The 25,989-nt window shown below is 38.5% G+C and overlaps 1 protein-coding gene across 1 annotated transcript in view; it reads right to left on the minus strand.

Moving 5' to 3' along the window:
* HEATR6 (HEAT repeat containing 6) overlaps positions 1 to 25,989 on the minus strand; it is a gene marked incomplete in the record, with an annotated part of 1,433,578 nt that overhangs the window by 835,187 nt on the left and 572,402 nt on the right. The window contains 1 exon segment of the mRNA XM_044054904.1: positions 16,284 to 16,461. Within this exon segment, the coding sequence (XP_043910839.1) occupies positions 16,284 to 16,461 (178 nt within the window).

A 25,989-nucleotide genomic window follows, 5' to 3' on the forward strand; every position in this document is an offset into this window, starting at 1 on the left:
CCAGTTAGACTAGCCCGGTCAACAAATGTAAAATAAAATAAATAAATAAATATCAACCTCCTGTAACCGCTTAACTGTGTGTCTATACATTTCACAAGCCTCCCATTCATTTTCTTGATTTCCTGCCAAAAGACATGCAAGGAAACCTCTGGTTCTTCATTTCCACCTGCAGTCACCGATTCACAGACAATAATGGTTCACATGGAACCTACTACATCCAAAGACACCATGCAGTCATAACTACATGGAGAGCTACCCATCCAGAACACATGCACCTAATGTGTTTAGCGAAGTTACCAAGATCCAAAATAAGACCGAAAGCTTCTGTCATCTTGAAAAACAAAAAGATCCAGAAGAACAGCCTCACTCCTGTTATAAAGATGCAACAGTTTCTATGTCCCCTTTGTCATGTATAATTTACAATATGCCTATAAAAGCTCTATGAAAAAGGCATACTGACTGGAGCTCTAATGATGCAACATGGCTGAATGTGAACACATCAACCGGTCCTCTCCGATGGCTTTTCAAGCTTGAACAAATTCAGAAACAACCCTTCCCCAGAGGCAGTCCTAAACCATAATCAGGACCTCACCTGCTTGATGGGGATCACCCTCCTGGAAGATCTGTTTAGCAGAACAGGATGAGGCAAACACTGCTTGAACCTTTTGAGACCCTCCTCAATGCACCTGGATGCTTCTTCGGGGTTGGGAGGGTGGCCTAATGGTTCAGGTGTTTGCCTTACAAACACAAGGTGCAAGGTTTGAGTCTCACAAGGGATAATTGGCTAGGCTTAAAATGGCTCGCAAGGGTAGTTAGCCTAGTACTAATCTATGAACCTATGAACGGCTGGCTGATTGGGAAGACGCAGAGCCAGAAGTGGGTCAAAAACATCTAATTTCCTTCTTTGGAGATTCTCAACCAAATCTGGGAAAGCCTGCTAAAATAAGATCATTACAAAGCATCATCCAAGATTACTCAAATAACTGTACCCATAAAAAGGTCAATAGCAAGGAAGTTCCAAGGTTACACCAAAGGCACAACTCCAAAAATTCTTGTCGAAAAACCTTTATTGAGGCAGACCTGCATAAAAAGTGAGCGCTTTCACGTCCAAGTGACGCTTCTTCAGACTTCAATGCTTAATAACTGAGTTAAGACACTTATATACAATTTCAAAGCTCAATTATTTCAACAATTAATCAATTAAAACAATAAGAGCTTAAAGTGCTAGTGCTTAAATAAATTGATCAGTATGCATTTTTTTTATATATATATATGGATGTTTGTATATAAAGTCAATCGTTCACAGAACTCATATAAAATATTATATAAAACACAATAGGAACACATTAAAAACTCCATAATAAATATATATAAAAAATAAAAATTAATGACAATTAATATTCTAATGCTTAAAAGCCTTGGCTGCTAGGAAAGGTCTAAGTGTAATTCTATCATTCAGGCCATATATATGTGCCTGGAGTCTAAGAATCCACCTGGTCTATACTTCTTCTGTGTGGTTCTTTACGTTTCCTAGTCTACTATCTACTGTGATTAATTCCAAGACCTTGAACTTAAAGTGATGGGTGGACCCTTCATCCATCACATGTTTAGCTAGAGCATTCGTGGGGTCTTCTCTATTAATAGCATATAAATGCTCTCTTATGCGCTCACGTAAAGTGCGATTGGTTTTCCTACATAATATTTTAGGCACAACTGACACTGGGCTAAATAGATTAAATTTTGGACCTACAATCAGTGTACTTTTTAAATGTATAGGTTTTATTAGTAATAGGATGGAGAAAGGTATTGTCCGTGTTTATAAACCTGCATTGGTTGCATTTACGGCAAGGGAAAGTGCCTTCCCTTTGTGAAAGTGGATGTTCTATTTTAGTTTTCTCATAGCAAAGTAATCTTTTCAGGGATTTCAAATTCTTGTATACTATGTTAGGTCTCTGTTCAACCAGTGCCCTAATTTTCTCATCCATAGTAAGAATCTTCCAATTGTTTTCTAAGATCTTTTTTATTTGACTATTCCTATTAGTATAGGGTATAATAAGTCTATTCTTGGAGATTTTTGGTTCTTTCTTATTCTTATCAATGGTGTTGGGTTTATTATAAAACGGACAACCTTTATCTTTCCTTGTTTTGCTTGCCTTAGTGATAGTATTATACACTATTTGTTCATTATATCCTCTATGTATAAAATTATTCTCTATGACTGCCTTTTGTTCATTGAATGCTGTTTCATCTGTAGTGAGCTTGGAAACTCTTAAAGTTTGATTCATTACTACATTTTTATTTTCATGAGAGTATGTACTCTCAAATTTTCTTCTTCTTCTCTGGTAATGATATCAGCCGCTGAACTCACACTGGGATTGAATTTCTGAGATTATTTCTCTTAAATTATGGCGTTAACAATAGTAAAATCATAATGTGGATGTCTCTATTAGAAATAGTGCTAGAAAATAATGTTATGGTATATAACAACAATTATTATTTACAACAAAAGGGTGTAGCTATGGGAACACCTTGCGCGAACTCATATGCCAACCTAGTGTTGGCATATTGGGAAGAAGCATATGTAATGAATAATTTAATTTTTAATGAACATCTAATACATTATTGCCGTTTTGTTGATGATGTCTTTTTACTATGGAGAGGAACAATAACTAAGTTAAATGAATTTATACAATATATTAATGGTACTACTGATTTTTTAGAATTTGAGAGTACATACTCTCATGAGAAGATACAGTTCCTCGATGTATTGTTAACAAAGGGACCTAATGGTGTAAATACATGTATATATAGGAAGCCTTGTTGGAGGAATAATTTACTTCACAGAACTAGTATGCACCCTCGACATGTGCATAAAAATGTAGTAATGAATCAAACTTTAAGAGTTTCCAAGCTCACTACAGATGAAACAGCATTCAATGAACAAAAGGCAGTCATAGAGAATAATTTTATACATAGAGGATATAATGAACAAATAGTGCATAATACTATCACTAAGGCAAGCAAAACAAGGAAAGATAAAGGTTGTCCGTTTTATAATAAACCCAACACCATTGATAAGAATAAGAAAGAACCAAAAATCTCCAAGAATAGACTTATTATACCCTATACTAATAGGAATAGTCAAATAAAAAAGATCTTAGAAAACAATTGGAAGATTCTTACTATGGATGAGAAAATTAGGGCACTGGTTGAACAGAGACCTAACATAGTATACAAGAATTTGAAATCCCTGAAAAGATTACTTTGCTATGAGAAAACTAAAATAGAACATCCACTTTCACAAAGGGAAGGCACTTTCCCTTGCCGTAAATGCAACCAATGCAGGTTTATAAACACGGACAATACCTTTCTCCATCCTATTACTAATAAAACCTATACATTTAAAAAGTACACTGATTGTAGGTCCAAAAATTTAATCTATTTAGCCCAGTGTCAGTTGTGCCTAAAATATTATGTAGGGAAAACCAATCGCACTTTACGTGAGCGCATAAGAGAGCATTTATATGCTATTAATAGAGAAGACCCCACGAATGCTCTAGCTAAACATGTGATGGATGAAGGGTCCACCCATCACTTTAAGTTCAAGGTCTTGGAATTAATCACAGTAGATAGTAGACTAGGAAACGTAAAGAACCACACAGAAGAAGTAGAGACCAGGTGGATTCTTAGACTCCAGGCACATATATATGGCCTGAATGATAGAATTACACTTAGACCTTTCCTAGCAGCCAAGGCTTTTAAGCATTAGAATATTAATTGTCATTAGTTTTTATTTTTATATATATTTATTATGGAGTTTTTAATGTGTTCCTATTGTGTTTTATATAATATTTTATATGAGTTCTGTGAACGATTGACTTTATATACAAACATACATATATATATATATAAAAAAAAATGCATACTGATCAATTTATTTAAGCACTAGCACTTTAAGCTCTTATTGTTTTAATTGATTAATTGTTGAAATAATTGAGCTTTGAAATTGTATATAAGTGTCTTAACTCAGTTATTAAGCATTGAAGTCTGAAGAAGCGTCACTTGGACGTGAAAGCGCTCACTTTTTATGCAGGTCTGCCTCAATAAAGGTTTTTCGACAAGAATTTTTGGAGTTGTGCCTTTGGTGTAACCTTGGAACTTCCTTGCTATTGTGTTACTTGGAGCTTTGCTGCCTTTGCTGTTCCAGGGTACTTTACCCAGTACAGGTGACTTCCTTTTTACATTTCGCCATAAAAAGGTCAGCCTAAGCCATGCCATCCGAAGACATAACCAAAGGCTGTTGCTCTAGCCTTAGTGTCAGCACAATTAAAATTACAGTCACAAGGAAGCCCAAAGTAGAATCCATAGTAAGGGTCTTGGTCAAATCTACTTGTCCTGAGTCAAGTACTCCTCCACCGGGAAGTAATGTAACACAAAAGAGTTAAGTAAGATAGCTAGATGGTCAAAGCCCTAATGCAGTAAAGGAGAAAATATACTTGCCACCATGTCCAAAGAAAGGACATGTCATTAGGCAATAAAATGAATGCATTCTGTAGTATCTGCAACCTATGCTGCTCTACAGAGAACTCACAGGAGTCAGACCTAGACTGCCTATCGCCACAACAGTCAGGAAATCCTTCTATGTGGCACACCTCATCACTAAGGGCTTTTCATCCAGAATAAAGGAGGCCATTGTCCCACTGTACTCATCCCTCATTAGACCCATTATAGAATACAACACCCCATTTGGTATGCATCTCTCAAGACATCTGCAACAACTGGAAAGGCCACAGAAATACCTCACTAAAAGAATCACAGGCCTAAAGCAGATGCCCTATACTGACTGTCAAAAAAAACTCCACCTATAGTCTGTCACATACCGTCTACTCAGAGGCGATCTCTGCTTAACATACAAGGGCATGTCAAACCCAGAGCTGTTGGACATGCTACACTTAAAGAAATCCCAATCCCTCAGAGACACACGCTCCAGGGATGTAAACCTTGTCATCACAATGTACAAAACATGCTGGAGGGATAGGTTCCTGACCCAGAGACTCCCCATATTCTGGAATAGACTGCCCATACATGTCAAGCAGTGTGCCTCTTTGGCCCTCTTTAAAAAGAACCTTGATGATTGGATGGGAGATATGAAATTCACCCCAGGGATCACGTCGGTCACCTTGCTAGACAGAGGTCCAGGGAAGTAAACACTGTGGGAAAAAATAGCCAGGAAATTGTTATGGCTAGGCTTGTATAGGCCCTAGGGATGATAGCCTAGTACCAACCTATGAACCTAGATAGGATCTCAGTCCAATCATCCAGGGGGGATGTGGCTTTTAGATGGCCATCTACCCTCCACAGAAACAGACCTTTAACTGGATGCTTACAGACTGCAAAGATAGCATTTGGACCAATGTCCATGTGTTGAAAGATGCAAAGCTCCTCTTCCATCTCTTCCAGATACTCAGACTTTTTCTAGGGAAAGGTGAAGAGGCTACAATAAAGGATTTCATGAACCTCAAGGTTCTCTGATGGAAGTCTTGTAGAGAAGTAAGACTTGAGTCGTTAGCAATATGCTTCTTGTGGTCAAGAGTTTTATTTACATGTTCACAAATATCAGAATGTAAATATTATGATTATTTTACAAACTGAAAATCCAATAAAAGCTTACAAAAAGTTTCATTTCCCTCAGACTCCATCTGCATACTGTTCAACTCTAAGTTCAGACAGTGCTCTGGGGAAATATTGGATTCTGCCCCTCAATGGGTTCCTGGAGTACATGTACAGTAACTACCTGTTAACTTATGGCCAAGTAGTGTGAGAGTTATAGAGACAGGAGGTCTCACTTCCTTTATAGTTTGAGAGAAGGTCATCTGGATCTTCTGAGTTCCCTTCCCAGGACAAAGTGGTGTAGATGACCCTCTTATAATCCTAGCTCTGGGGTGGGCAGGCTCACAATTGGCCAATGCCAGTGCAACAGGGAGCCAACAATGGAGGCGTACCATGCAAAGGTAGCACAGGAAGAAGAAGCCTGGTGCAAGAAGTCTTCAGTCCTGAATGGAGCCACTGAAGCACTCTCAGGGGGACTTGGGAAATGCTCTACAGGTGCAGACCAGTCACAAGTAAATTAAGCCCTGGACACTCAACAGGGGAGGTGGTGGCACTTAAACCGACCCAATCACCCATCCCCAGACAGGTGCCAGGGCTGCACCTCTAGTCAGTCCCTTTACCATTTCCTGAAGCAGAAATATAGAAAGTCAATTAATTTCTATCAGAGCAGGAGCTTGTAACACTCATGGAGGGGTTAAACTCCATTAAGGAATGAGCAACGTCAGCTCTGTAAAACACCTGACATTATCTGCAGTACTACTTATGGTTATGACATGGACTCACCTGCTAATCCCAGCACTATGTAATCTCAACCACCACCATCTTGCAAAAGATAAGAAATGGACATGCATCTTTTCCCTCCTGCATTTTCAAATGGTTTGTTTAAAACACTGCCACCTAAATCAGTGCTTTATGCTGTGTTCTTCCTCATCAGTAAAAGCAACTTCAGTGTATGTTTTCACTTGTCAGTTGGTGAACACAAACACTTCAATGTCTCAAACTTACCAGGCACCAAATAAAAGGAACTTTTCCTTGACGAACATTAGGAAAAAAAATCCATAACCTGAACTGTGCAATAACAGGTAAGGACAGGCTGGCAGTGAGGTCTGGGATGCTGTCACAGTTTAGAATGTGTCATCACTGCATTCATCAGAAGGATGTGTTTGCCCCAATAGTGGAAGCTGAACACAAAAAAGGCCAAGTTGGGCACTAAAGAACTGGAAATCCCAAAAGGCTATTCATTCAGCAATATTCCCCAGTATTAGATCATGCAGTTCAAGTAGCTCACCAAATGAAGTGATGAGAAAAGTTGTAATCCCCAAAGAAAAAGCTTTGTGCTATCAGATGAGTGGTAATTAAGATGCAGGACTTAGAGCTTTGTTAATAAATACTGATCATGCCACTATCTGGTATCCTGTACAGGAAGAATCAAGCAAAGTAAACACCAAACAGAACTGGGACTACAGAACAGCAAACTATAATAAAATCAAGGACCAACTTGCATATTCTTTGGAAGACTAAAGCCTATACTCACAGAGCAGTAAAGATGTGGAACACTATAAATATGGGCATGCTGAGGGGAATAAGGAATGGGTTAAAGATAACAAGGAAACTAAAAGCTAGTATGGATGCACTGAAGACATTAACTCAAAACCTGCCAGATGCAAACTAGCAAGCACACTGCATTTAATATCTCCAAACACACTTTTGCTTGGGATCAAGCTCCCTTTCACCCCCCCCCTCCCCCAAGGAAGGTGACTTCACACTCCAAACCCCACTAAATAAGCAACACCCTGGGACAGTGAAGACAGCAGAAACACAAACTATGATCTCATTGTTACTTTATTTAATAGGAAAGACAACTGGGAAAACAGCTTTGAAGAAGTCTGAATTAGAAGTGAACATTCATCCACTTACTTACTGGGCCACATGGAGGATAATCACCCCTATGCTAAAATGGACAATAAGCAATGCAATAAAACACATATAACAATAGGAGAGCTAAGGAGAGATCAGCCAGAAAAAATATGCTACAAGGCTGACAGAGGCTAAACCACTACAATCTTCCCCCCACCATGTGCCAAACCATGTAGGTAGGAGACCCTTTGAATTTCAATCCATTCCAAGAGTTCCCTAACCTGAGGAAACTACAGGTCTCTTAGACAGATGTAGTGTATACAGGGAGAATGTAATACGGAAACTCAAGCAAGAACTCAGATGCCCAAAAGTAAAATGGAACAAAAGGATGAGGAAGGCAAGATGGAAAACCTAACTGGAACCATGATCATACTTAAAAATCTACTACAATTATGGTAATCTAATACAACTGCACTTTGTTCATCATATGAAATTTTGACTGCAGCCATCATTCCACCTGAGAAGACTCCTAGAGCAAAGGATTCAAAGGAAGGCAAGATTATTGTTCGTGGAAGGATGCAAGATGCCCTTCATAACAGATGTGGCAAAGTCTGCCCTGTTTTTTGAGATGATGTCTAGCTGTAGTATTTGGAAGAAGTGCGTATAAAGGAACATATAGCCACATCCAAGACAGTCCGATAACTTATTCATCAGAGGACAAAAAGAGCAGAATGTAATGGATGTCAATGGTTTGGAAATAGTCTGTTTTGACACCAGTTGCCTTTCTTTCTTTGCTAAATAGGAGACAAATGCTGTAAAGTCTTTGCCTTGTCTAAAGAGCAACTTCATTATTAATGAACATGCTGGGTTCATACAGAGGCTAACCCTCTGTCTATGGAAGACCAAAAAGGGCTCTTTTCCACAAGGGCTCTGGATCTCTGAAATCTTTCTGGCTGAGGTTAGTGTAAACAATAATATTATGTTTCCAGGTTTACAATCTGAAGGGGCTGTAGCCACTGCCTCAAACACTACTTGGGTCAGGTCTTCTAAGCTAAGAAAACAGAGCAACATTTTTTTCTGGGAGGATGGAGATATAATGCCTGTTCAAGAAGTGTCTGACTAATATTCTTGATAACAGGGGTATCTACAGGAAAGCAAGGAGAAAAAAAATGACAGCTGTACCTTCACAGAGGCATATGCCAGTTTAGAACTGAACAGCTCCATAAGATACTGGAAGATCAGAGACACCGGTGAGAGCGAGTGGAGAGGAAAAAGTTAGGGTGTAAAAGCTACAAAAAAAAACACTTCCAGCTACAGCAGCAGTATGACATTGCACCAAGACCATCAAGCTCCTCACTGGCCACAGATATCAGTTGGGGTTAGCTGTGGGAGGCTAAGCTGGGTCCAGCAGACCTGCTGAATGAGGGGGGAGACCGGGAGAAGCTATCAGCTATAGGAGCTCAAAAATAAAAGCACTCATTATCTTCAACTATTTGTTGTCTGGAAAAGCAAGAGAGTCCATTTCTGGAAAACTCCATTGTGGACTAGCTACAGAAGAATGCTTCTAACATCCATTCAGTGAGGCTTGCCTTAAGACTTTTCAGCTGAAATGAAATGCAAGATATCCACAGGTGAATCCCCGACCACCGTGCTACCCTAAAACGTTCTCATGTTCAGCCTGCACAAGAAGAAAGTGTGTGCTTCCTTGATTTAAGTATTATATAACTCTGGTCACTCCCAGCTTCATGTACATTTTATGTCAGTTACAGTTAGGACTAATGCAGTAATCTTCACACTGAAGTGTTTTTTCCTCATGTTGTTGCTCAATTTGCACTGGAATTTGAGGTCTCCTAAGTGAGCTCCTCAAGCTAAGTATGAGGCATGTGTAGTCATGGTCAGACTGTGGGAATATTGTTTAACTCATTCACTCCAATGGAGCTCAGAAAGTTTGACTGTAACTTCCAATGGGCAGAAGGTTAAGACTTTTGACAGAATCAAATTATGTCCTCACGTTTCAAACAAATGTTCATATCTCTGGAACCAAAGGCTTATGAAATACGAGTAAATGGCAAACTCTTTAGCATAATCTATTGTACAGTGGTAGTATTCTTTAAGTTCTAGGTTCTTAAACCCCATATTAAAAGTCACAGTAACTATTACATTTTTAACATTTTGTAAACAACTTACCATATCTCAGCAACCACTGAAGTTACAACGCATACTGTCAAAAGCATTTTTTATCTACCTAAGAGTTTTCATATGAGGTTAAGGAGTTTAGTCTGTGTTACTTGGTCGTTGAGATATTTAGAAAAATGTGAAAATTACATTTACATAAATTAATATAATAAAAACAACAGTTAATATCTACTTACTTGCACTAGACAGATGTCAAATATTAATGCAGTTGAGTTTGCCACTGTGTAAGCTTTAAGATGAAAAACTTTAAAGCCTTGTACATGGCATGGTTTTGGAATTATTGATGCAAATAAGAGCAAGCAATATCTGACGCCTAGAGGCATCAGTAGGAGTCAACTGCAGATGCATCTGGAGCCGTCACTCACATGTAATGAGTTAAGTGGTACCCCCCAATTCAGCCAGAGCAGTGGTTGAGTGAGCTAACAGCAGCCCCCCCCCCCCCATCCCAGAGATGCCACTGCAGTTTCCTCATGTGCAATCTTACTAAAGGAATCATCAGAGTGACTCATGCCATGCATGCTAGGATTCAAGTATTCCCTAGCTGAAACATGGGTCCTTGTTAAAAATCTGCAAGAAAATAAGCTGTCAATTATTCCATCTTGTCCCATGGTACAAATGCATTCTGTAGAGTGGAATCCAGTTGGACCCCTAAGAAAATAACCAAACTTGAAGGACTGAGGTTTGACTTTGGTAGGTTCAATAGCAGGCCTAAGTTCTAGAAACACTCCAAGGTGAAATTATTTGGGGCCCATTCCATTCTCTCCCGAGTGGATGTCTACATGTCCCATTCCATTCTCTCCTGAGTGGATGTCTACATGTCAGTCAGTCATATATGGGTAAATATGTAGTTCCTTGGTTCAGAAATCTGCAAATACTTGGCCAAGGCACTCTGTAAACTTTCTGGGTGCAGTAATCAAAACTAAGTTAAAGAAGTAAATTGGTACTAGCAGTCCCCTGCCACAGATCAAAGAAAGCACATATGGCCCCTGTGGATGGGTATGTGACAGCCTTTAGATCCATTGAGAACATTAAATCTTTATGGCATAGAAGTAGCAGTGCTTCCAGGGTTAACATCTTGAATTTTGCAACACTGCAGTACTTGTTTAGGGTGTACAATTGTAAAACTGGCCTCCACAATCTGTCCTGTCTTGGAACTAGGAAAAGTTCTTCACAGGAAAGCTTATCAATGACCTCCTGTGGAAGGGGTTCCACATGAAGAAATGGTACTATGTGTCTCTAATTGCTCAACAATGAAGGCATCTGTAAAAACTTAGGCTTCTTTTGGAATTGAAGTTGAAGTTCATGTGTTTGGGATAATAACTCTATGACCACCTTGTCTTGTGCATTATGTTATGTTAAACCTTCACCCTTAACCCCATCCCTCCTTTGCCTGCTCCCAAAACTTCAAACTATCCTTGATTGTCTTCTACTCAGCCCTCTTCCCCAATCCCTTTTTAAAAACTGCTACCTACCTCTCCCTGCTAATTGCTTCACTCCCTTTACTTAGTTCCTTTTTCATTTTTATATTATAAATTGTTATTGAAGGTAAACTTAACCTTTATAATGATCAATGTATATTTACATAAAGTACTAACAACCATGTTTCATTTCATCAGTCCTTTTCTTACTTAATGGATATTACCCTTCACTGCATACTCGTGTCACCATTATACTGTTATGTTGCATCGTTTTGTACTGCTGTCTTTTTTATCCTGTAATTCCTGGACTGTGGCTGAAATGGGTCTTTTGTACATCAGACCATTATATACATAAATGTTTCTCCACATGTCTGCAAACATGGCTAGCCTGCCTCCTTTACACTAGGAAGGGAAGTGGAAGCATTTAGAGAGACTAAGGGTTGGGGTAGGATTTGGAGTAAGGGTAGGGGATGGAGTTTTGATGTAGTCAAAACTGCTCCCCATCAGAAGTGCGGGAGCCAGGGTTTACCTTTGTAGTCTCCCTACCATTTTCTCTTATGGGCTGTCTTTTTTTACCTTTTGTCTTTGGCATCATGAAAAGGGCTAATCTTTAAATGAGTTACTCATGTCGCAGCTGGGAATAGGTGGGTGGGAAAGCTGCTTAACCAAATGAATTGTTTTCCTCTTCTCATCCAGTCTCAAATACTTCATGGGCTGAGGGTACAAAAGGTACAGCTTCATATAATCGCGCATTAAGAATGTGAACCCAGACATCCTCTCACAGTGATGACATACTCAGCAAGGCATGACTAAGACTGGTGGACCACAGCATCAGATCCATGCCTCTCAACCTGCAGACATTGAAAATAGGAACAAAGGCCCTTGAAAAATGGATACATCCAGCTAAAAATATGGACATCTAATTAGCATAACATTTGAAAAACTAATAGCACATAACTCTTCCTGCATCCAATAAGAATGCAGAATACTACTAAGAAATACATGTTAAAAAAATAGAGTAACAAAAATTACAGCAAATATAACCATATTTAAAAGATGGTGTAAAATCTAATGAACACACAAAGTCATTTATTTTTGCTTCAGAAAAAAAGGGAGTTGTAAGATGCGTGTCCGCTTTCTTTAAATTATTGTTGCCACTATTATGTTGGTCACACAGTTTGGTTTTGTGTGTATTATCTAGTTTCAAAAAATCACATGTGATGAGGGGTAATTCAGAAAGTTGTATGAAGGATAAAATCAAATGTGAAAATAAAGACATATGTCCAAAAATTGGGGCATCCTAATTCAGGTCTAAAACTAGGAACAGTTGGATGGCATGATTCATACCACACTTGATAACAAATCTAACAACCTGTGAAGCCAGTTGGGGCTACTGCATGATTTCTGCTTTCAGAGTAACATCAGCTGTACCCTCAGCTTTTATTGACTCTCTTAAGGCATCAGCTTGACATGTGCCATATGAGATTAACGTAAGGGTAGCGGACGGATATACTTTCTTCCCAAGGTGGTCTACAATGCATCTCTCCCAGTCATTAGGATGGGTGCTGGAGGCTGGAACCAATTTGGATCTTTTTTCAGGATTTGGGGACACCACAGACGGAATTGCAACAGGATTCTTGCAAAGGAAAGAACATGATTCTCAAACACTGTAAAAGCAGTCCCGCTGCCTGGAAGGAAGGGGCTGACAGTCCAGTTCCACTAAGGCTACAAAAAAATGCATCTTTTAAAGCCTGCAAGTCTGAAGGTTTGGCCACAGCTTTCAGTAGATCCAAGCCCAGGTGGTCAAATTATTTTTCTGGGATCAGATACTTTCTTGGCCTTAAATTTAAAGTAGACTTTCACCTATGGTAAAGTATTCCCAAATGAAATGTACTCTAGGGGGCAAAAAAGGACACTGTGTAGGTTGTCTCAGTGTCAAAACCTAAGGGGGGGGGGCATCTGTGGGATATACACAAGGTTTTCCTCCTCACTCTGAAAAGCAGGGAATCCCCTCTTCCTCTTATGACGGTAAGCACCTGAAACTGATGGTTGGTCCACTCTTGGCTGAAGTCTTTCAAAAAAAGATGAATTTTCACACTAGTCTGAATAAAACTTGGAAGGAAAAAGGGTGTATGGATTCACCTGCAACCTGTTAAGAGGTTGGGGGGAGGGGCAAGCATTCAAGATTTAACACATGTCCTAGCTTTTGGTATAGTCACCTCTGAGATATAGGTCTGAGGGCGGGCCTCTCTAATTTTTTTTTTTTTTTTTGCTTTATGGACATTCTCCTGTACTAAGATGAGGTGGTCCTCTCCTTCCCCTCAGACAGCTACACAGATGTGAGACCAGATGCTTGCAGGACAGCAGGTGGACCAACTGATATCATCAAGAGTTCATTTCAGGAAGACAATAAGAATCCAGTAATGCGGAGATCCCCAACAGAGCTTCACCAGAAGCCATGGGTAGGACAGGAACCAGCCCAAGGACTGCATGAGCACCTCACTGGGGCCAGCACCCTGAAGTCTTGGGATATTGTCCAGGCCCTACCTGAGGTTCCCCTATTTTCTTTCTTTCCTTCCTTCTCCTTTGGGTGCATCTCCATAATCATCTTTTTAGAGGAGTTGCTTGTAACCAACAGTTGCTTAAAGACGGACGCTACTGCAGCTTGGGACATGGACTCAAACTTCTTGTACAGGTAACCTTGGAGTGCTAACTCCCTATGCCTCAATGACTTTTTTACTGAACCCAACACAGACACCTGAAGAGACAATGTTATAGTCTGGGCCCAAATGAATACACCGTGTTTGGAAATTCTCATGAGTAATTTGTTTCATATACATTTAGAGACTATTAGGAATGGACATACTCCCCAGGTCTAATCATCAAGTATATTATCAACAAGGTCAATAAATCCAAAGAAGGGGTCCCCATGAAGTATCTACCTGCTCACTGTCAACATCTGGACAGAACCAATGGACTAAACAGAAATCATTGGAGCACAAAATGTGGCAAGAAAAAACTGCTGATGGCTTAGATAGACAATGGTTTTATATGGGAACCATACTGGATGCCCCAGTATGCTAACATTTGTTTGAGACAGAAAATAATGCACAGCTCTTGTCAGTTGGGACAAAGGTCCCAACTGTAAGAATGACTGAAAGAGTGATTCACATGAACACCTATAGTCATCATTACCCATGAGAAGCTTAGGGATGGAACCAGAGGACTACATACGAGTTATGGGGAATATGACAGAAAGAACCTGACTGTTGAATACATGGAAGACAGCAGCCTGTAGTATACTTGCCAGTATGAGTTTCTCATCAATACGGTCCAGTCAGTCAAATCTGCTTCAGTTTATAACTTGCTGACCTGGAGATAATAGGGAGAATCAATGGAGAAGGCATTTTTTTTTTAGATTTTAGGAAGGCTTTTGATTCATTTCCACATGAAATACCTTTAATCAAACTGAAGGAGTGGGTGGGAGTAAGTTTAAAATGATATGGCAGCTAAGAAACTTGTTAAATGGCAAAACACACAAGGTGGTAGCAAAGGAAGTACTGTGTAGAAGAGTCAGGTAAAGTAATAAGCAAAACACTGCAACTGTTGGTACTAGTGCCAAACCTCTTCAACACTAACATCAGAATGGGCATCAGAAACATAAATGACTATGACATGAAAATGAAACACACAATGGTAGCGGCAAATAAGGGCAGAGACACGCCTTAGCAGTGACCTGAATAAGGTACAAGTGTGGGAACAGAAACAGAATATAAATGACTCTGAAAGCTAGCAGTTTTGTGGTATTTCCCAGTGAATACAGAACAAAACAGAGATCTAGTGGTATTATGACCAACATAAACCATTTACGGCAACCAAGAACATGTTATGAAGTAAAGCAAAGAGAGCAGAATATCAGGGAAATGAGAGGAGATCCTATCACTTGAAGGGACCTCAACAACGACCAACACCATGAATACTTCATTCAATTAATACAAACAGAGAGAATACTGGTGGAGTAAGCCCCAAGACAGAGATAAACAGAACACCCAAACAAATTGATAAGTAGGGTTATGAGAACATATTAAAGGCAATCACAGCAGGTTTTCCCTTCAAAATGTGCTAGTGGACTTGATCTGGCTCAGTAAAACACTCAATGGAAATACTACAGTTCAGCCTAAAAAGGTGGTGAAGGGGACAGGATCTGGCTGTGTAATACACAACTGGAAACTCATAGAAAAGTGAAGTTAAAGAGGAAGAAAAAAAAGTAAGATGGAAACAGAAGGGAGAAAATATGCAAATGGCAGACTAATACGAATTACAAGTCAGACGAGGAACATTTTTCTTAACTGAGAGGGTTGTGGAAGGGTGGAACAAACATTCAAAAGGCTAGTGAATGGTAGACCAATGGTAGGATCTCAGAAGACAAGTAACAAGTTGAAGTGGAGCAAAAGGGAAGGCACATGTGGCTGCAGGCTGGTAGCTACAACAGAATGGCAGACTTGAAAGGCAAACATTTTCTTCTGCTTTCACTGACACATATTCATGCATGCACACTCACCTAAGGGAATTTAAATCTTAGGAAATTTAACAGAGCAGGCGAGACAGGTGAAAATGAATGCTCATTTCTAGCATTTGACAGAACTGGATTTGGGGTAAACAAACTTGATATGTTTTTTTTAGTCTGCAACTTATTATCCACAAATACTCCTCAAGTCTTTGAAACTGGAATGTTACCATGATTATCATGGAGTGGTTTAAATATACAGACTCTGACTTAACACATATTAACAAATATGACTTCTCACTACTGCTGCTAGGCTGTTCTCAACAGACCACTTTACTATAGCGTCTAGCATAGGTTAAGTGGTTCTCTCCTATGCATTACTGGTAATTTTCTTGACAAATGTAATGTCATCCTTGTGTATGGTGTGCCAAGTACCTTTAAAATAATTTAAACGTCAAATGTGTAGACACCAACGAGAAAATGATTCATAACAAACAAGTATGAAGTAACATTACTTGTGCTTCAAGCTGTCCCAAGCCACAAACTGCAATCTTTGTGCCACAGGAAATATGCAAATAAAACATTTATCAATCAAACACATTTCATACTAGTACTACATGTATATTACAACACATGGCACTTACTAAAAAAACAAATGAAGTTAGTATGAAACTTTTTTCACTTTCTTTTCTTACCTTTGGTGAGGGGTCTTTTAATGCAATAGTCATCAATGATACGGAGTGTGGACTTCCTATGGCAGACGTATCGGGAACAAATGAAGACCAGTAACCATACAAGACTTTTTTCTCCAGTGACTTAACAGTAGAAAGGAAGCAAATTAAAGCTCCTTGTCGAACCCGGGCTTGGTAAGATCTGAAAACAAGAAACATATGAGGGAAATAATGTCCTTAGAAGTTTCTGCCTATATAGTTTCTAAAACAAATACTAGCAACAAGAATCTCTGTGGGAAACCCCAAACAGAACTGCCTATAAGCAATAGGGTGGGTCCAAGATGTCCACCTAAAATGCTGCCAATTTGGGCACAGCTAATGGCCCTGGCAAAGGAGGAGGTATCTACTTTTTGAGAATGGAATTTGCTGCTGTAGTGCTTGCCTTCTGGTGAAGGCAAACCAGGCATGTATATAAGCAGACACAGAAAAATGTGATGTAACTGTACCACTACATGCTTATGTAACAGCAAAAGCTGGTGGCGTCGGCTGAATGTTTTATACCCCTGACTAAAGTATGTTTTTAAAAGGGATTGCAGAGGAAATAGAAATGTGTGAGACTGAAGTAATATAAAAATTAATGGCATGCTTGTAATAGAAGCAGTCACATCCAAGATGACTTGTGGGAGGAGCTGCACAGTTAAAATTAAAACCTAATGTAATTGTGGTTATAGGCATGAGAAAAGAGAATGTGTAGTATTTAAACAAAACTGTGGACTTTATGGAGCTAGGGACCATTCTTCAAGGACTGTGTCAAAAACAAAGTAAAACTGTTGCATACAACTTGTACGTAATTGGGCATTGGTATAATGGTTAAGGTGTTTACCTCACAGACACAAGGTATAGGGTGTGATTTTCACCTTTGAGGGAAATTGGCTAAGCTTAAAATGGCCCACAAGGGCAGCTAGACTAGTGCTTACTTTTGGTGGTTGGGGGTGGTATAATGGTTAAGGTGTTTACTTAACAGACACCAAGGTACAAGGTTTGATTCTCACCCTTGGAAGGGAAATTGGTTAGGCTAAAAATGGCCCACAAGGGCAGTTAGCCTAGTACTTAATCTATGAACTATGAACTAAGTAGCTTCATTATGACAGACTCTTCCTACCTCTGACACTTACTCCAATGTATGGAGAACCAATGACCCCAAAAGCAGACCCCCCCACCATGTGAACGGTAACTTGGTATTTACTCACTGGAGTAAAGAAAGGTTATTGTGCGGTATAACAATTTATTTTTCCATGTTTAGGTGTGGAAAACTTGTCTTTATATCAGTATGGTTTTGTATGTATACATTCACATTTTGGATGTCTCTTCTGAGATTTAGAGATCTATATAATGGGTTTCCTCATTCTGTTTAGATACTGACTTGATGAATTCATTTGAGTTGATCTGATTCCAGCTTATTTCTTTACTAACAGATTATTCTGCATGTCAACCAATATGCAATTAACTGCTGAACAACCGGTTGAGTAGCAGACCACTTACAGTTACAACGAAAGGGCAACCTTCTCTGTGGGGAAAAAAAAAGTGTTCACAGTAGTTCTATAAAGACTCAATTACTGGACTATTATGACTCAAACTGCTTCCTAGTATTATGAATGAATGTTGTTAGGTGCATACATTTGCTGATGACAACAGGAGTAATTTTTAATGTCAATGAACTAAAACTTGAAAAAAAATTAAATGATTTATGAGTATTTTAAAAATAACCAAGAAAATCTAAAATAATGTGTTTTGGAATATCATCATCCCAATGAGTCACTCCTTGAGCAAAGGTCTGTTGAATAATGCAAAAATGAGTAAAGATCTGGGTAAACTAACTGACATTTTTAGTTTTACTGTAAACAGCTCTCTCCTTGGATAAAAAAATCATTAGGAATTATACATTTTTGACATAACTTGGGTTTCTATGAGTAGTATTATTTTGTTCAAATTCTATACGTATTAATTATAGCTAATATTAGCATATAATAATTTTGTTATTGCAATTACACTCAATTAGAGAAACTGGAAAGAGTTCAATATCTTTAAGGAAGCATAAACAAAGACAGAAATATTATCTGTAAGGCAAGACTGTAACTTGTCACTTTACTCTAAGTATGACTTAAGATCGGTGGAGTACGTAAGCTGTTTCAAGTTACTAACAATCCAATTTTTTTAGAACAAGATATCATTTACTTATGTATATTCCACTTAAAGGAAACAGATGAAGTATTATGCTTCCCAATTTACTCTGCAAAATGACAACATGAATTTGTGCGTGTGTGTATCTATATATATATATATATATATATATATATATATATATATATACACACACACACACACATATACATGCATGTAAATATGAAAATGTAAAACTTAAACCGCAAGGAAAACTGGTACTTCATGGGCAAAAAAGTTGCTGCCTGAGGCATATTAGAATTAAGAAAAAAGATGCATAAATTGTAGACAAGCTCAGTTGATATTCAGAGTAATCAAGCACTTACAACTGGTTTAAAAACAGATGTGCCTTTACTGCAAATAAAAGATATAAAATAGAGGAGTGCTTTTGCTCTTCACTGGGCTTCATTAGATCTGTTTATATATATATATATATATATATATATATATATATATATATATATATATATATATATATATATCTATATAGGAACACTTTATATAAGCTCGAAATACCGAAATCTCGAATTTCAGAATCTCAAGCTCAAAGTGGAAGGATTGGAAGATGGCAAACCCAGAAGCGCGAAATTCAAAATAAACAAATATTGGGGGGCGTAAACCCCCACATAGTTTGGGTATATATTGTCTTCTGGAAAGGTTTATTCATTGGACTTGTAAGTATCCATGTCTATGATTTAAAACATTTAAAATAGGTGAGGGGGGTTACACCCCCCCACCAATGTGGGGGACTACGGCCCCCACTCCCCCCCCTTACTTTATATACAAACCCCACGATCACAATACAGTGGGGAAAAAGCCATAAGTTTCAGTCAAATGAGTTTTCAATGAAGTGAGCTTTCAGTGAATTGTTCTCAGGCAACTGAGTTTCAGTGAAATGAGTTTTCAATGATGTGAAGTAGACCCTGCTGACGCTGTCTTAGTAACCTATTTTTTTGCTAACCAGGTTGGTTCTGTTTCTATATGAAACTCAATGTGATATTTATAGATTACGGGAAATTTGGCAAAGTCATTTGACGAAATTCTCCCACCCTTCAACTCATAAGTTTCATTGGGATTTCAACAGTCAGCTCAGCTACCACAACTCAGAAACATGGAAGTTTTGTTTAATGCCTCATCCAAAGGACGGCACTTCAGTAGTGTAGTACCCCCATGTTACATAATGTCAGTACTGGAACAAGATCCAAGTAGCTGGTGTAGGGCTGGAGCAAACAGATTTTTGAATTTTCCAGTATCAAAATTTTGTTTGCTACCTGACGGGTCTACTTTCTTTCCACAACATGACACAAGGTCACTTTTGTCTCTGCACTGACTGCCAATGCCAGTACTGTGAATTTCTGCCTTATAAGAGTGTCTATTTAGGTCAACATACCTTATGTCATTGCTCCTTTGACATTTTATTAGCAGAAAGCCAATACTCTTCATCAGTACGAACTTTCTGACAAAGTTCTAAAACATTTGCTTTTGCATTCGACTGGCCTATCACCTAGTGTTTTATGTAATTATAAGTGAATTACAATATGACAATTCAAGCTTGAAAACAGTGTTTCTTTACATTCTTCTGACCCATCTTCAATATGGAATCAATGAGAATTAGCTTGTTTTGTTAAGGTTTACATTATCTGGGGTTGCAGATACCGTGAGACACACTAAACAGAAAATCTGACACTTCAAAGACAGCCAAAATGGCTGTGCTTAGAAAGATGAATTTCAAAATACTTTAGACTCTGAGGCAATGTGCTGCCCTGAGCTTTAAACAGTGTATGAACATCTGGGATTCCAACAGAAGTTTTGCACATGACATGCACTAGCTAACAAGTAAATGACCAAGATGTTTGCAATCAAGCAGTAACAATTGGCACAGCATGCCACAAAAATGTGTAGTGCCACTGGAAGTGGGAAATGTGGAAATGATTAGCTAACTGCAAGACACATGAATACTATGTAGAATGACTTAGAGAACTAAATATGAAACATGTCACTATCTATAGCTTTACATGTACAGTGATATTCTATTATTATTTTACTTCAGATAAATAAACTGTGTGTAGAATAACATGTGTTGCACCTTTAAGGACCATTTCTAAGACCTGAACATGCGTATATAAACAGCAGGCATGTACGAGCTTCAGTGCCATTTTGAGAGTACAGTGTGAACACCTATGCATGAAACAACTAATTTATATATATAGGTTCACAGCTTAGTACTAGGCTAACTGCCTTTGTGGGCCATTTTAAGACTAGCCAATTACCTGATGTGAGCATCAAACCCTGCACATTGGGTCTGTAAACACCTTAACCATTATTCCAACTTCCCACCAATATGTTTATGTTTGTATATAATAAAGCTGATTGAGCAAAACCCACAATGTTCGTCTACTTCATCCTGACTAGACGAGTGACATGGTGTCAGAACCAGGATTCCAAATACTGCTTTTCAGGGTCACGAGGTGCAAGTGAACCGAATGCAAAAAAGGGTCAGAAACGAACTAAAGGTAATGAAAACTTGCATAAACAATTTATTTTATAAAAAAGATAAAACGGAGCATTTCAAGGGCATAAAACACATTATTAAGCAAACGAATAGCACAAAGACGTTGATTAAGCAAATGAGAAGCATAAAAAGTTTATTACTTAAACATGTTTAAAATTAAGATATAAAACGAGCATCAGAAAAACACAAATATTCAGAATTACATCAGAATTGCAAAAACAAGCATGTTTTGAGTTAAAACAAACACAAGAAAAAATAATGGGCATGAAAAGAGTTCATTTTAACAAAACGAATACAACAAAGGACAAAAAGGACACACTGAGTATAAATAAGGCAACGCGACTGCATGTTTTTTGGCGAATTACTGTGTTTTGGCAAGAACTACTACCTCGCATTGATTGGCGCTCTGAATAGTATAACTAGAGTTATTCAAAGTATCTCAAACTGCGCAAAAGTCCTTACAGTGTCTTTATTACTGTGCATTTATTCCAAAGTGTTTGTTGCATGCAAAGTGCCAGTATTTCATAAAGTGCAGTCAAATACAGCCATTTCTAAAAGTTTCCTGTGCTGGGTATGTCAATTCGCAGAGTGCCGCCATTACAAAGTGTTACTTGCACTATACAGAGTTGTTTTGCAAAGTACAGCTATTTTGGTGAAATTTCAGTGTGCTGTGTACTGTTTATTCGCAAAGTGCAATTACTTCGAAATGCTTCTTACTCTGAGCTTCTTCCGCTCAGTTTATTCACACAGTGCAGTTATTTGAAATATTTCTTACACTGATAAGAGGTGATTTCAAGAGTATTACAGTGCCCGGGAAACATATTTCGCAAAGTTCAGTTATACAGAGGCTTGTTGTGCTATTGGGCATGGTTACAAGTACGGGCATAAATTTCAGGCATATGTACATGTGTTTGTGTTAGTGCATACTGGCAAAAGTCTTCTGTAAGATGTATTAATATGGCAAACAGTTTTTGAAAACCGCTACCACTTGTATTTGATCAAAATATTGCAGAGAAATGGAGAATATTTGAGCAAGAGTATAATATATTCATACAAGCAGCTTATTCTGATAAAGATGCATGCACCAGGGCATTCATTTTCCTAAATCCAGCAGGGTCAGAGGCCATATTAAGAGAGCGTTCATTTGTATATGCATCAGCATTGTATGAAGGTGAAGGGGAAAATCGTCATATTATTGTACAGGCTGAATCAGGGGAAGACCAAGAGTGTTTGAAGCGCAAATTTAGAGAAATGTGCAACTCCCAGACCAATGTTACATTAGAGAGGCATTTGTTTTACACAAGAGATCAAAAGCAAGGAGAAACTTTTGCAGCTTATATTACTGATCCGAGAAATAAAGCTAAAACGTGGGAGTTTGGTGGCTTGAAAGATTAGCCAATAAAGGACAGGCTCATGCATGTTATTAATAATGCTGCTGTGAGAAAGATTTTGCTTTGTAACAGTGCTTTAACACTGAGCAAAGCTATTGAGATTTGTCAAATTCATAACGTTATAGAAAAGCACACAAATATGTTTGCAAGTGATAACAGCATGGTTTTGGCAGGCTTCAGAACAAATGTAGACAGCATGCAACATGTGGCAGGCAGAAAAAGGTCTAAGCACGTGGCAGCTGTAGTCCCTGTAGCTGTTGCAAGGAAAACCCACAATCTTCCAACAAGTTCTAAGGCTAGTTCAGTTAAAGGAGCATGCTCAGTGCCATACAAGGGTGAATCAGCAAAACCCAAGTCATGCTTTATTATTAACTTTTGCAATTGTGGTGCCTATCATGAATCTAAAAGAGAAAAGTGCTTAGCATTTGGTCAGCAATGCCATAAATATAAATTGTAACCATTTTCAAAAATTTTGTAAATCAAGTAAGCCTCACACTGTTATAAAGAAGGGTCATTCAAAAAAGCAAACTAATCAAGTTGAACTGCAACTGTCTGCTTTCTATGTAGATGGTGTATCAGTGATTGGTGAAAAGACTGATGCGGTAGATTTACTGGCAAAGAATGAAGTATTTTGTACTGTCCAAATCAATGGTAAATCTAGCAAGCTCAAAGTAGACACTGGTTCAAAGTGTAATGTTATGTCAGCAGACACATTTGCTAAGGTGAGAGCTGGTGAACAACTAAATGTGACCAGTTGTGTGAAACTTGTTGCTTATGGAGGTGAAGAAATTCAAAAGTAGTTCTTTCATGTTATGTGGCCAAGATCTGTTATAGTTTATTATTCTATGTAGTTTTAAAACGTGCAGTCATTATTAGGTCTCAAGAGACAGTTTGAGAATGAATCTGCTTTCTTTTACCAAAACAGTTCATCAAATAAGCACCTGTCCGTTCCAGCTTCACTAACACTATTTTTTCAGAGTATGAACTGTGGGGGTGGTGGTGCTGCGGTAGTGTTGTCGCCTCACAGTAAGACGTTATCCTGTTCGATTCTCAGCTAAAGCGCCTTCTGTGTGGAGACATGCGTGAATGGGCGTACCCTCGTTGAAGGTTGTGCATCAGGGCTGGCAACTCGGCACGTAAAAATCTACTGCCAATCATAAGCGGACCGGAGTTCCACTGTAGCGACCCCTAACTGGGAAAAGCCGAAAGACACAACAACAACAACAATGCTGATGTTTTCGATGACAAGTTGGCCAAACTTCCAGTTGTGTATTCTATGAAGTAAGACCCAGAGGTCAGTCCAGTAGTCAGACCTGCCAAGAAAAGTTCCAATAGCTATGCAGCATAAAGTCAAAGCTCAGTTGGACAAAATTGTGTGGCTAGGTGTAATTTGTCTAGTTACAAAACCTACCGAATGGGTGTCGTCCATAGTAGTAGCTCACAAAAAAGGCTCAGATGAAATCAGAATATGCATTGACCCAAGAGATTTGAACAAAGCACTGAAAAGACTGCATCCTCCCATGTGTACAGTTGAAGAAGTCGCAGCTCTAATACCAAATGACACTATTTTTTCTGTTTTAGATGCAAAAAGTTAATTTTGGCAAGTGATGCTTCATCACAAATCTTGATTACTGACTACATTCAGTACCTCATTTGGAAGATACAGATGTCTTAGAATGCCATTTGGAATAAATTCTGCAAGTGAAGTCTTTCAGAGTGCAAAGGAGCAATTTTTTTCAGGTTATCCTTGTGCCATAATAGTAGATGATTTATTAGTTGGAAGCGATGCTGAAGCAGAGTATGACAGAAATCTGGAGAGTTCTAGACAGAGCACATGAAGTGAACTTGAAGCTTAACCCTCTAAAGTGCAAATTCAGACTACCAGAAGCTTCATATGTAGGTCATTTATTTATTAGCACTGGCTTGAGACCAGACCCGTCCAAGCAAGCAGCCATTCTTGAGATGCCAGCACCAGATAATGCACAAGCTCTTCAACGTTTTCTTGGTATGGTCAACTACTTAGGCAAGTTTATACCAGACTTCAGTGAGTTGAGAGTGCCTTTGAGAGCTTACATGTAAGATTGTTACATGGTCATGGTTAGATCATCACCAGAAAGCATTTGAAGGCATTAAGCAGAAAATTGATACCCCACCTACATTGCGATACTATAATGTCAACAAACCAGTACCTCTTTCCTGCGATGCTTCATAATTTGGTCTTGACACACTTATTCTTCAAGAGGGTAGATCAGTAGCCTATGCATCTAGAACACTTACCCAAAATGAAATGCAATATGCTCAGATTGAGAAAGAACTTTTGGCAATAATATTTGCATGTTTAAGTTTCATGATTATATCTATGGTCAAGATATTCAGATTGAAACTTATCATCAACCTCTGGTTACTATTTTAAAGAAGCCTATGCATTTAGCTCCAGAAATATTGCAAATAATGATGTTTAAATTGCAAAAGTACAACTTCAAAATGGTCTATACAAAAAGGCAAACTTTTTTATCTGGCTGATACCTTACCCAGATTGCCCAGAAATACAAAGGAACAGCTTGACACAGAAAATTTTGACTTCGATGTCATGGAAGTGTGTAATTTTTATACCACAAGACTTGATAAGCAAAGAGATCATACAAAGACTGATCCAATTTTGCAAAACCTCAACCACTACATCAATGTTGGATGGCCATCAAAGCAATCTAGTGTACCACCTGAAGTGCAACCCTACTTTCCTTACAGAGATGAGATGTTGAAGGAAGATGGCATTATTTTCAAAGATGCTAAAATTGTTGCTCCTGCTTCCTTACAACAAGGATACATCCAGATTTTACAATGTGGTTACCCAGGTTCCGAAGCTACCAAAATAAGGGCAAGAGGACTAGTATTTTGGACTTCTCTAGCAAAAGATATTGATATAGTACTTTCTTCTTGTTCAGTATGCAACAGTACTAAACTGCATTTGCAAGAAGAACCACTTCATCTAAGTCAAGTTCTTGAACTACCTTGGTCAACAGTAGCCACTTGACAAATTCGAGTGGAACAATCAGCATTACTTAGTACTGGTAGACTCTTATTCAAACTGGTTTGAGATCAATTTACTACCTAACCTAATGTCAACTACTGTTATTACCAAGCTGAAACGTCATTTCCAAGTCCATGGAAGTCCACAAAAGCTGATCTCTGACAATGGTACCCAATTTACCAGTCAGTTATTTCAGAAATTTACAAGAGAATAGGACTTTGTACAGGTTACTAGCAGTCCAGAATATCCGCAGTCAAATGGACTAGCTGAACGTGCAGTACAGAGTGCAAAGCAATTACTTGAGAAGTCAAAGCGTAACAATACTGGTATCTTAGAAACATACCCCGTGACAATATACTTGGCTCACCTGCTCAGAAACTTCTATCTAGGCACACCAGAACAACATTGCCCATCAATTTCAGTTTATTGAGACCTAAAGCTAAAAACAACAAAGCAATCAAAGCCCAATTATTTAGAAAGCATTCTTTCCAGAAGTCTGGCTACAACAAATTGAGCAGATTTCTTTGTTTGTTCAAAGAAGGAGAGAGACTGAGGATACAAACGACGAAAGGTTTT

This window comes from Protopterus annectens, chromosome 13.part0, assembly GCF_019279795.1.
Source record: "Protopterus annectens isolate FY-2018-M chromosome 13.part0, PAN1.0, whole genome shotgun sequence".
NCBI classification, from domain to species: Eukaryota; Metazoa; Chordata; order Ceratodontiformes; family Protopteridae; genus Protopterus; species Protopterus annectens.